The sequence below is a fragment of the Eublepharis macularius genome, chromosome 2, assembly GCF_028583425.1.
Source record: "Eublepharis macularius isolate TG4126 chromosome 2, MPM_Emac_v1.0, whole genome shotgun sequence".
In the NCBI taxonomy this organism is placed as follows: domain Eukaryota; kingdom Metazoa; phylum Chordata; class Lepidosauria; order Squamata; family Eublepharidae; genus Eublepharis; species Eublepharis macularius.
This window is the reverse complement of record NC_072791.1, coordinates 141,706,094-141,719,038: the sequence shown is the minus strand read 5'-3', so window position 1 is coordinate 141,719,038 and position 12,945 is coordinate 141,706,094. Positions and strand designations below refer to the sequence as shown.

The 12,945-nt window shown below is 43.4% G+C and overlaps 1 protein-coding gene across 1 annotated transcript in view; it reads left to right on the top strand.

Annotated features, from left to right (window-relative positions):
- Positions 1 to 12,945, top strand: part of LOC129323476 (sodium/hydrogen exchanger 10-like) — a 430,138-nt gene that overhangs the window by 239,215 nt on the left and 177,978 nt on the right. The window contains exon 14 of the mRNA XM_054970016.1: positions 1,252 to 1,447. Within this exon, the coding sequence (XP_054825991.1) occupies positions 1,252 to 1,447 (196 nt within the window). The remainder of the gene's footprint in view (positions 1 to 1,251; positions 1,448 to 12,945) is intronic.

The window sequence follows — 12,945 nt, the reverse complement described above, 5'->3', positions numbered from 1 at the left end:
AATTTATTTATTTCTTGGTCCTTGTACTAGGACTGATGATACATAATAAAATTGAGTTGGATTTCACCCCACCTTCCTTATTGTGTGAAGCTTGGTACTCTCCCATGTGTGGAGGCACAGAAGAACGAAGATGAAAACAGGGTTAACATACCTGTAACTTATGTTCATCGAGTTCTTCTGTGCTGACACACATCCCTCCCTCCTGCCCCGCTGTGAATTCCAATGCAGAATAACAACAGGTATAATAACAATAATGAGAATTGGTGATTTGAAAGGTTATGCCTATGTGTATTGGATAGCGGCGGCAAGGGAGAACTGAGGGAAGGGGCTGTTGGTCGCTGGAAGGACATGTGACCGTTTGGGCGGGAAACGGTCGCTGAGGCACGCAACAAACGGCCCCTTCGGAGCTATAGAAGCGATGAATAATTTTCCGGCGGCTGGCCTGCGCCTGCGCAGTCCCCATGTGTGTCAGCACAGAAGAACTCGATGAACATAAGTTACAAGTATGTTAACCCTGTTTTAATGGAGATCTCTTGTGCCTCCCCTTCCCTGTGAGAAGGAATGTTCTGGACGTAAGTGCAGGATTGACATCTATTTTTTTAAACTACTGTACTGGTTATGCTAAAATGGATCCTTCCCTTCCCACACACATTTACCACTAGTGCCACTTGCTTCCTCTGCTATCTTCTGTCTTGTAGTCACTGTCTCTCTCAGCTTAGTCCTTCTCTACAGGCAGCGCTGAGTGTGGGAGCGTCTGACATCTTCCAGTAGCACATCTCTACCCCTCCTTGCCTAAGAAAAGAATATGACACTGAGAAGGCTGCTGCAATGACAGTAGAGAAGGGAAGGAAGGGGGAAGAGTGTGATTTCCTTTTGCAACTTTTGCCCCCTCTGTCATGAAGGCTAGTGTTAGCAGGGCTAAAAGAAGTAAGCCAGAGTGATGTGATGCCACTAGTTCCCTCCATGTCAGATACTGAGAGTCTCGCCCAGAGGTCTCTTGTGTTTTCACAGATAGTTTGGAGTCAGCTCCTTTGCACTCCTTTTGATCCCACTAACTTGGGCTCACTTGTTCTGCTCAACATATCTGTTTTGTTGTGAACTGGTCTGTAGGCCTAAGGAAATTCCTGATAATCCTGATCACTAACACTAGGCTGAGTATGATATGGAAAATGGAATTAAATGTAATGGGCTGAGTTCTTTAAATGATTTGGTTACCAATTGCAAGTCACGCTCTTCCTCCCTTCTCCACAGAAACAAGATTCTGAAGATGTGCCATCACACAGTGTTCATGGATGAATTTGAAAGTACAAGTGCTGTTATAACATTACTGAACATCACGCCTATACTTTTTCATTTTATACCAGAAATAAGTTCAGAATTTCCTGAACAACTCAAGATATGTAACTACTATTTTCTGAGTTTATATATTATCGAAGCAACATTGAAGGTATAATGTTTTTGTATTATTGGTAACATTAATTACTGTCTGTTATATTATACAAACTAGAAACGGAATTTCATTTTTACCAGTAAAATATAAAATATAATTTTTTAATTATTTACGTTATTTATAGTCCACCTTTCACACTGAGACTCAAGGCAGATTTTCTTGTTAGTGTTAAACAATATATTGTTGTCCTTTGATTTGTATCACCTTTTTTCCATTCATGTCTTAAAGTTAACAAGCTGGGGGTTCAGAAGGACTTGTGGAGAGACCTCTCACTTTCCTTTCCCATGATTTCCTCTTTTCCTTCCCAGCAGCCCCCATAGCCTCTTGTCTTTTTCTGATTCCTTTTCTCCTTCCTACCTACAAGCCAACTTACCTATATCTACCGCCTTTCAGCCCACCCCCACTCCCTGTAGCCTCTTCTCTGGAAAAGTCTGGCTGAATTGTATGCTGTTGCTAGGACTGGCTTAGTTGTCTGTTTGTCAGGGCTGTTTTGTCTCTAAATCCCCCTCCCAGTTTTGCTTTACAGAAATCAAGGTGTGAAAGGCAGGGCAATATTGTGTTGCCTAGCAACTCCCCCAAATGACCCTGAGATCTCAGAATATTCGCAGTGGACATTCTTTTCTTAAAGCTAAAGCTGCTATTTGTGTTGTTTTGGGAATTTTTAATCCTCCAATGTATTCAGGTTTCAGATTTTTTTGCTAATCTGGGACAATGTAGGTTTTGTAGCAAAATCTCTCCATCTGTCCCTAGCTCTGTTTTGTGGATGTTTTGATCCATATTCTATAGCTCAGTTCAGAATATGATGTTGTGTTGTAGTTTAAATGAGGCACCTGTAACTACATACATGGAAGGATGATCTAGGCCTTTATGATTGAAGAGCTGGTCTAAGGGATTTGAATACCATCAGTCCTCTTCAGATACATCTGAAGCTGTAAGTGGAGGTGTGCATTGTCATGGTGAGGGAAGGGTCCAGATTATCCCACTAGTTATTTCTAATTAGTTAGCTGTACAGACTGGCATTGTGAATATTGACTCTTTATTGGAAATCTTTGGAGTAGTCTCTTTCTTTGAACACTGAGTCCAGATATACCTTGAGTAGGAGTTTAGTGCCAGCAGCTAGGAAATGTATGTTTTGCTGTTGTGAAAGTCTGCAGTGTAAACCATAAAGAAGCAGCAGATTAATTGGAACCTACATTATACGAGAAATCTCTACCAGTTGTGTACTAAAGCAATGTAATCCAGTGACATCAATGCTATAGTGTTGTTTAAAAAATTGTATCCAAAATCCATTCCCCAATGCTGGAAACTCATATGAGAAGAAATCATCAGCCGTAAATATTTTATTTTTAAATGTTGATTCTAAATTTCCATTTTTTGATCTGAAAATTTTTAAGGGAATTGTAGCAATAGGATATGGTTTAAATATTGCATTATCTTACTTTTGTTGGCTTTTTTGGATGCTGATCCTTTTTTGCCCTTTTAATTAAAGCAAGATTCTTGACAGACTTTTTATGCTCATAAACACTTGAATATTTTACTGGTGTGGGGTGTTATTTTTATGCAGTTGTACCATGGTTATTAGAATTATCTTGAAGTACATTTTGGGTGTTACCTCTCTTTTCTCTTATTCTTGTTTTTACTACATAAGCCGAAGAATGTCTACTAGTAGTGTGTGGTGGGGAGAGGGGATTTCTGACCTTACATCACATGAGTACATCTTTTACACAAAGTAGTGTGGTCACCTCTTTTGGTTCTTTTAACCATCAAATATTTGTCTTATACCCTTTAGAGAAAAACAAGTAAAGTTTTGTGGTCACCCAGGTCATGATTTCCATATGTTTGCTGAATAGGACTTAAAAGAAATATATGTTTTTATGTATGTTTGCTTTAACCACCCTTCTAATTCTTGTAATAAGAAATTTTCAGAAGGAAAAAAATAAATTAGCAAATGTAGTAGAATAATTAATTATTCCACTGAATCCTGTAATCACCTGGTTCAGAATACAGGCTTGTGTCATTCAATACTCCACAGGCAATTTATGAATTAGGAGGTTTTGCTCAGCGGTGTGCTTTTTGGCACAAAATACCATCAGGTTTTGGTGACAATGGATGCTTCTACTCAGGGTTGGAGCACACATTGTGGGTTAAGGTCAATACAAGATTACTGATCAGTTAAAGATCAATCACTACATACTGACAGTGATTAACATATTAACATAGTAGAACTCCGCTTTGCTCTTGTCTCTTTCACAGTTCTGTTCCAAAGCAAGGGAGAGCAGATCCAGACCAACAACACCACTGCTATATATTACATCTGCAAACTGGGAGGCATGGCCTCCCTGACCCTTTGTGTGGAGGCTATGGCCATCTGGAACTGGGCAATTGGCAACAATGTTTCTCTACATGCCATCCATATTGCTGGCTTGGACAACTCCAGAGCGGATGTCCTGAGCAGGGCCCGAAGCGCCAATCATGAGTAGTCTCTGAACAAAACCTACCTCAACTACATTTTTGCCTGATGGGGTGTCCCAAATGTGGATCTGTTCGCCGCAGCTGCCAATTCCAAGTCCCCAGTATTCTGCTCCATGGCAGAGAGCGATCCCTAATCCACAGACTATGTGTTCCAACACACATGGACATGTCAGCTGTTCTCTATGTTCCTGCTAATTCCACTGTTACCCAGGGTGCTCTGCAAGATACAGCAGAACAACATGGACTGTGTTCTTATAGCCTCATTCTGGCTCAGACAAATTTGGCTGCCAAGGTTACTAGGGCTGTCCAGACAGACATTGTCCCTGGAAATACTCAGCTGTGGGCAATTGTACCATCACAACCCCAGCACATTACACCTGACAGTATGGTGCATTCACACAGGGACTTAACTCTGCCCTTAGAGATCCAAAGAATTATGCTTAGTGCAAGGAGGTCCTATAAAGCCAAACTGAAGTGCTTTCTTCATTGGGCCCAGGCCATAAACTTTTCAGCAGTAGACTGCTCCTTACAGAGTATTTTGGAGTATTTATGTATGCTGAAGTCAGAGGGTTTAGCCTCATCTTCCCTAAAAGTGCCTTAGCAGCCATTTCCCTTTCACAAATGAATTGAAGGGAAAACGGTGTTTTCATACCAAACCGTCAATTTTTAAAAGGGATGTTCAACTTGCACCCACCCTGTGTTCCACAATGGTCTCTATCCCATCCTATCCCAACTTATGCTGCCTCCCTTTGAACCCTTGGCAACATGTTCACTGGAATTGTTGCGGCTGAAAGTAAGCTTCCTAGTGGCTGTCACTTTAGCCAGGTGAGTTAGTGACTTGTCAGCACTGAGGTCTGATCATCCCTTCCTTAAAATTCATGGTAACAGAGTGATCCTGAGACCCAGTCTCCATTTCTTGCCCAAGGTTTTATCGTCCTTCCATGTAAACCAAGGTTCACCTTCGTTCTTCTGTGCAGCCCCACATGGGACTGCGTGTGCACAGGTCTGCCGACAGAGGATTTTACAATGCTTTCTAGAGCTCCAAAGGGGCCGTTGCTCACGTGCCACAGCAACTGTTCCCGCCCAAACAGTCACGTGACTCAACAGCAAGCAATGGCCCCTTCCCTCAGTTCTTTTCTTGCCGCCACTTGAGGAGGAACTTTCGCTTTTGAGCTCCAGCATTAGATCGTTATTCTTCGTGATTTACCGGTACTGAAATTCTGGACTGTTTTCTGACTACGATATTCGCCTGCTGAGTCGGATTTGGAAGTGTTATATATTATGTATGACGCCCTTTATCCTAGCCCCAGTGATCTTGTTTGCCTCTCGATGTCATCAAAGGCACTATTCAAGCATTGTACTCTGTGCAATATGAAGATGATGCATACTGATGCCCATGACCTTTGTCTGTTCTGCCTGGGTGAGGGGCACAATGTAACGGCGTGTAAAATCTGCCAGAATTTTATGCCGAAGGCTAGGCATATTAGAAGTCAGTGTTTGCGGGCTTCTTTGTGGAACAAAGTGCTGGAAGGGAGTGAGATGCTTAGCTCTCCCTCAACTAAGGAGCAGGCACCGCGATCGGCGTCAAAGGCAGGATCAGATGTGGAAAATGCTGACTGTCATTCCAGAACTGGGTCAGTGGTCTCGTCGAGATTGGTTCTGGTATCGGATCTGAGAGGCAGAGCACCAAGTTCTTTGAGATTGGTCCTGATATTGGATCCGTCGGGCAGGCCTCCATCTACAAAGTCGGTTCCAGGATCGGATCCGACAGATAAGGCATCGAAGCGCAGTTCAAAGTCAAGGTCTGCATCAGAACCAGCGGCCAAAAGAGTGAAGAAATCTAAACACTCAACTAAGGATGCTTCATCTTTGTCTCATCGCCATCGGTCCCCAGTGCCAGCAGTTGTCGATGATGTTATACTAGTGACACCACGAACACCATCTCATCTAAACTCTCCAGACCACTCAATTTCAGAGGGAGAGATCCCGGATCCAAAGGCACCAGAGTTGATGCGGAGAGCTGCAGTCAAGGAAACTGAGATCGAACTGTCTCCCCTGCATGGCCAAGGGGGGTCATTGAAATGTCGCCACATCGGATCCGTCATTGCTCTAACTTGTTAGTTCACTCTCATCAGATTCGGAATGCTTTGGTGGAAAGAATTGCATCGGAACCAAGGAAATTCAACATCAGCATGCTTGTTGTAGACCAGCCCTATATCATTGTCAGTAGCAAGATGATTATATGGATCCGAGGCCTTTGGGTTTGAGTGAGCGCAGATGGTTAATTCTGCCATTTCCTGAAACATCATCAGCATCTGAGGAAGGGGACATTGAGATGGACCATTCTGAGGTCGGTTCCAAGTCCTTTTCTGAACCATCCCCTGATGAGAATGTTGGTCCAGCTTCTGGCTCACCGTTTGAAGACCTTCGGTTATACTTCAGCTACTCTGTCGGATATATGGTGATGCTCCAGCAGTGGTAGTTTTTCCTATGTTTGAGGGTTGGGAAGAGATTGTCCACAAGGTATAGAAGACCCCTGCTGATTTGCCTGCTACATCAAAAAGAGTGGAACAGATGTACAAAATCAAACAGGATATATGGCAAGCATTGGTGAAACACCCACCTCTGTCTTCCCTGGTAGCTGAAGAGATCCAGCATCGTAAGGCAGGTTCTCACTCCATCCCACCTGACAAGGAGGGTAAGAAGCTAGATGCATTGGGGAGAAGGCAATACTCAATCTCCGCCTTGAACATGTGCATTTCAAATTACCAGACCATTATGGCCGGTTACCAGCTCTATTTGTGGGAGAAACTGTCCCTATATATCGCTGACTTACCTGAGGACAAGAAGGCGATTGTGTCATTTCTTCAGACTGAAGCGGTATGACTATCCAAGTAGCAAATGAACGCTGGCAGCCATGGGATGGATACTTCAGCCAGAGGAATGGTGGGTGCTGTGATTATGTGAAGGCATGCATGGTTACATTCTACAGCCCTCCCAATGGAGACAAGGTCAAAGATTTAAGGCTTACCCTTTGAGGGAGACCAGGTGTTCTCTTCTACAATTGATGAGGCCTTAAAGAAGAAAAAGGTAGCTCCTTGGGACTTACATCAGCTGAAAGGGTGTCCTACAAGCCAAGGTATTTCCCCAGACACACCCTATATCAATATTACAGGAAGACTCAGCAGTGCCAGTATTACCAACACCAGCCACAGAGACAGTACAGTGCCTCTCAACAATCCATATCAGAAGGATCATCAGGACACGTCAAAGCAGTTCTGAAGGGAACAAGCGAACTCTAGCCCTACCTTTGGAGACTGACTAGCATCTTTCCTCTCTGAGTGGAGGTTAATAATGACCAACTTGTGGGTCTTAACCATTGTGAGCAGTGGTTATGGACTAGAGTTCGCTGAAATACCAAAATGTGTTTGGCCAGCAATGGCAGTTAATAAAACGTTACTTGAGTTGGAAGGAGAGATTCAAAATCTCCTGACAAAAGGGGCAATTGAAGAAGTAAAATTTGATGATGCACAACCTGGTTTCTTCTTATGCTTCTTTTTGGTCTCCAAGAAGGATGGGGGTCTACACACTATCTTAGATTTAAGAGGCCTCAGTGCTTTTCTTAGGGTATCTAAGTTCAAGATGGTCACTCTGTCGGTGGCGTTATCATTGCTGAAGTGCGGGGATTGGTTCAAGGTTCTTGACCTTAAGGATGCGTATTTTCATATTGCTATAAGGAAGGAGCATAGGTTTGTGTACAATAACAGGGTGGGGGTTTGTGTACAATAACAGGGTTTTCCAGTATAGGGTGCTCCCTTTTGGTGTCTCTACAGCACCAAGGGTTTTCATGAAATGCATGGCACCTGTGGTGACCTTTTTGAGGGAACAAGGGTGTACTGTTTTTCCCTACTTAGATGATTGGCTGGTGGTGGCACCTACAAGGGATAAATTACTGCATGACGTCAGTACAGTTGTGCACACTTGTAAAAGATTGGGTCTTCTTATGAATGTTGAAAAGTTGGAGCCCAGTCAGAGGGTGTCATATATCGGGGCAGTGCTGGACTCTGCCATGTCAAGAGCATTTTTGCAACAGGAGAGAGCGAGGTCAATTAAATCTTTGGTCTCCCTTGTAACCAGGAATCGTTTTCTGCTAGTACTAACCATACAGTACCTATTGGGGTACATGGTGTCTACTATGTCAGTGGTACCTTTTGCCAGATTACGGATGAGGTCATTACAGAACTGGTTTGTTGGACAATACAAACCCCTAGTACATGCACCCTCAGTGAGGTTTTTAATATCAAGCTCTCTAGCATGGTGGGTTGATGAGCAGAATTTCTTTAAGGGGATGACCTTTGGCTATACTCATCATGACCTAGTTGTGACAATGGATGCCTCATTGGCAGGCTGGGGTGCTCACTGTAGTGGGATGTTTGCTCAGGGTGGTTGGTCAGAACATGAGTTGGGGTTACACATTAACCTATTGGAGTTGAGAGCAATACGATTTGCGCCTATCTCATTTGCAGGCTTACTACGAAACCGGAATGTATTGGTGCAAACGGACAACACCACTGCAGTGTACTATGTAAACCGTCAAGGTGGTACTGCATCCCTAAAGCTCTGCAAAGAAGCTGAGCTGTGACTCTTTGGCACTGGGCTATTGTGAACAAGGTGTCTGTTCAGGCGATCCACATTGCGGGTACAGACAATGCAAAAGCAGATGTACTCAGCGGGGTCATTGTATCAAACCATGAATGGGCCTTGAACGACAAATACCTTACTCCGGTTTTCGACCAGTGGGGTACACCAGACATAGATGTTTTTGCAACATCAGGCAATATAAAAGCCAGGATGTTTTGTTCCAGGGCAGGGAGTGACCCTCTGGCCATTGGGGACACATTCCAGATCACCTGGACAGGCAGGTTCTACTACATGTTCCCCCCGATCCCTCTCCTGACAAGGGTACTGTGCAAGATAGAGAGGGAAAACACCAATGCTATACTGATAGCACTGTTTTGGCCAAGACAGGTGTGGTTGCCCAAGGTTCTACAGCTGTCCAGACAGACATATGTCAAGTTGCCCAGGCAACCAGATTTGCTGTACAGTGGGGCATTGTTCTATCATGACCCGGACAGTCTACATCTGACGGTGTGGAGGATTCAACCTCACAGTTAGAGTGCTCATCCCAGATTCAGGAGGTCCTTCTAAATGCTAGAAGGCCTGCAACTAGAAAGTCTTATGCAGCTAAATGGGCTAGATTTTTGGCCTGGACAGAGGTTAGAGGTGTGGCAGCTGCATCATATGCACTAAACCTGATATTTGATTATCTATGTGAGCTGAAGTCAAATGGGCTAGGTGTGTCGGCACTGAAGGTGCATTAAGCTGCTATTTCCTCAGTCCATCAACAGGTGGAGGGACGATCAGTATTTTCCCATTCAAGATCTCATCAGTTTATGAGAGGAATGTCTAATCTATATCTGCTAGTACCATTGCCAGTTCCCCAATGGTCGTTGTCACTAGTGTTGGCACGGCTGATGCTGCCACCTTTCAAACCATTAGCTACTTGCCCTTTGGATGTCTTTCCGTATAAGATAGCATTTTTAATTGCAGTTACCACTGCTAAGAGGGTGAGCGAGTTGGCAGCACTTAGGGTGGACCCTCCATTTCTGAAGTTTCACCCTAATAAGGTTGTGCTTAGGCCTAGCTTTCAGTTCTACCAAAGGTAGTATCTGCTTTCCACTTAGCACAGGAAATTTCCCTACCAGTTTTTTCCTCAAATCCTGTGTCAAAGGGAGAATGAGCCTTACACAGACTTGATTTGAAAAGAGCATTAGCCTTTATTTGGATAGAACAAAACCTTTTCAAAATACTACACATCTGTTTGTTTGTTTTGGTGGTATGAATAAGGGTAAGAAGGCATCTTCGCAGACAGTGTCACGATGATGGTTGTTGTGGGTTTTCCGGGCTGTATTGCCGTGGTCTTGGCATTGTAGTTCCTGACGTTTCGCCAGCAGCTGTGGCTGGCATCTTCAGAGGTGTAGCACCAAAAGACAGAGATCTCTCAGTGTCACAGTGTGGAAAAGATGTAGGTCACTTGTATCTACTCAGGAGGGGTGGGGTTGAGCTGAGTCATCCTGTAAGAGTTTCCCAGGGTGTGGAATGCTAATGGCGGGAGGCTTCACTTTGTCCTGAGGAGGTTCTTTTGCATATGGATTGGTACTTGTATGCAGCATACTTGTATGCTGAAACCTCCGTTTCAGCGGCCAAAGGGGCACAAATAGCCCCCGGCCACCTGCTCTCAGGCGGAGAACAGGCAAAGAACGCTCAAAGACCTCAGGGCGCGTTGATCTCGGGCGAGGGGGGGTTCTGCGCTAAGGATTCTCTCTCGACCCTTGAGGTCCCACCCTTTGACAGGTCGGCATAGATCTCTGCGACAGACCCGGGGCCAGTGCGGCTGGCATAAGACCTTCGTGCCCAAGCTTCAACAGGGGGAAAACAAACGGAAAGAGAACTTAAGATTGAAGCAGTGATTACAACCCAGAAAGACGTTTGAAAAGGTAAAGATCACTATCTCCTGAATTGGGATGGATTGTTAAAAGTAACGAAGTTTTAAAAGGACTTTTTAAACTGCAACAGACTTACTATAAGGAGGGGGAAACCCGGCAAGAAATAGATTCCAAAAAGGACTAAGTAAAAAGAAGTAATTTCAGAAAAGAGACATTTGTTTATCATACCTGTGGTTGAGAATCGATAGCAGGCTGTGGGAAAACTTCTACCATCGCGAGAGCTGCAGCGGAGAGTCGGGAAACAGGAAGTACGTAATAGTGATAGAGTCACCAGAAGGAGACGGCCCCTACTGGAAGACAGGAAGAAGGGCATCGCCATTTTTGAACAGGGAAGGGCTTTGGCTTCAGCAAGGGCGGAAGTAGGACATCTTGGATTACAAAAGGGTACAGAGAAACCATAGAGAAAAGACGCCCGACATTTTGGATTTTTGAAGCGATTTTTGTTCATTTAAAGGACCGGGACTTTTAAATTAATTAAAAGGACTACCAATTTGGACGCCACGGAGCTAAGAAAACGTGCAGACTCGTGGGAGCGAGGTAAATCAAGCCCCACGATGTCGAAGAAAGAGTGGCAAGCAGCCATAGAGAACTTGGACAAAAAATTTTGTGAAATGCTAAAGGAGCTTAAAGAAACAAAATTGGAGTTGGTGAAAGAAGTCAAAGATGTCAAAGAGACAGTTAAAAATGAGCTGGCAGAAGTAAAAAAGGGAATGGAGACGATACAAACCGACCTGCAGGCAGCGCAGCAAAAAGTTAACGATGTGGAGAAGGCGATGGACAACCTTACAGAGACGCAGCGAATGGACATGAGAGTAATGAGGGGAAGAATGGCAGTTGCGGAGAGTAAATATATGGAAAAGCAGCTGAGGTTTCGAGGTTTGTTGGAAGTAGAAGGAAAGACAGCACAAGAACAGGTGACTGAAGTGTTAGCTGAATACCTGGAAAAGGAGGAGGAGGAGGTTGTGGCTTTCCTAGATGTGGTGTACCGAATAAATTCCAGATTTGTGACCCAGAGAAAGGTACCAAGGGATGTGATAGTGCAATTTACGACAAGGAATGTAAGGGAAATGATAGTGACTAAGCAATTTCAAGATCCATTGATAGTTGATGGCAAGACAATTATCATCATGAAGGAGTTACCCAGATCGGTGCTCTTGGACCGGAAAAAATACAAAGTGTTAGTCCAGACTTTGAAAGACATGAAAGTAAGATACAGATGGGAATTACCGGAAGGGATATCTTTTGAATTTGGAGGGGTAAGAAAGCGCATCAGATCTGAATTGGAAATGGAAAGGTTCATGATGGACAATGAAAAAGACTTACCAACAACAAGGCTTTGAATATGGAGTGCAAAGTTTTATCGTGGAATGTAAATGGACTTAACTCACCTAATAAGCGAAAAAGTATTTTCCACTGGCTATTAAAACAGAAATGTGATATAGTTTGCTTACAAGAGACTCATATTAGAAACCAGGATGTAAAATACCTTAAAGTAAGTAAATTGGGCATTGAATTTGTAGCGGCCTCAAAAAAGAAAAAAAGGGGAGTGGTACTATATATAAAAGAAGAGCTGCAACCAAAGGTGATAATTAGAGATGGGGAAGCCAGATTTATAGCAGTGGAATGCATTTGGGACTTAAAGAAAGTGTTGGTGATTGGAATATATGCGCCTAATGGAGCTAAAGAGTGCTTTTTTGAGGATTTAAAGAAGCAACTAGATGAACTTTCATATGATCAGATAATACTTGCAGGAGACTTCAATGGAGTTACGAATTTGGAACAAGACAAGAAATCAGCCACTACACAAAAGAAAAGAGGATTATTACCAAAGACTTTTTTTGGATTAATGCAACAGGAAGCGTTGGAAGATGTGTGGAGAACGCAGAATCCCACAATCAGACAGTATACCTTTTTCTCTGCAAGACACTCTACCTTATCGCGTATTGATATGATCTGGGCCTCAAAGGACTTAGTACTTTGGACTAAGGAAGTAGAAATAATGCCTATGGTAGGCTCAGATCATAACCCAATTATGTGGAAATTTGGAAAAAGAACTAAGAGAAAAGGATGGAGAATAAATGAGGATTTGTTGCAAGAGGGAGAAAATATGGAAATGTTGAGAAGGGAGACTAAATTCTTCATACAGTACAACATGAATCAAGAAGTACCAACCAACAAGGTATGGGACACGTACAAGGCAGTAATCAGAGGTGTATTAATGGACTTAAATGGAAGACTTCGAAGGAAAAAAGAGGAGAAGAGACAGGAGATTATGGAAAAAATAAAAGCCAAAGAAATCCAGTTGAAGAAAAGACCAGGGAAAAAGAAAATATATCAGGACATTAAAATCCTTCAGGAGCAGTTGACGGCCATGAATAATAAAGAATTGGAATGGAATCTGAAAAGACTGAATCAAAAGTCGTTTGAAGGGGCGAACAAACCTGGGAAATTTTTGGC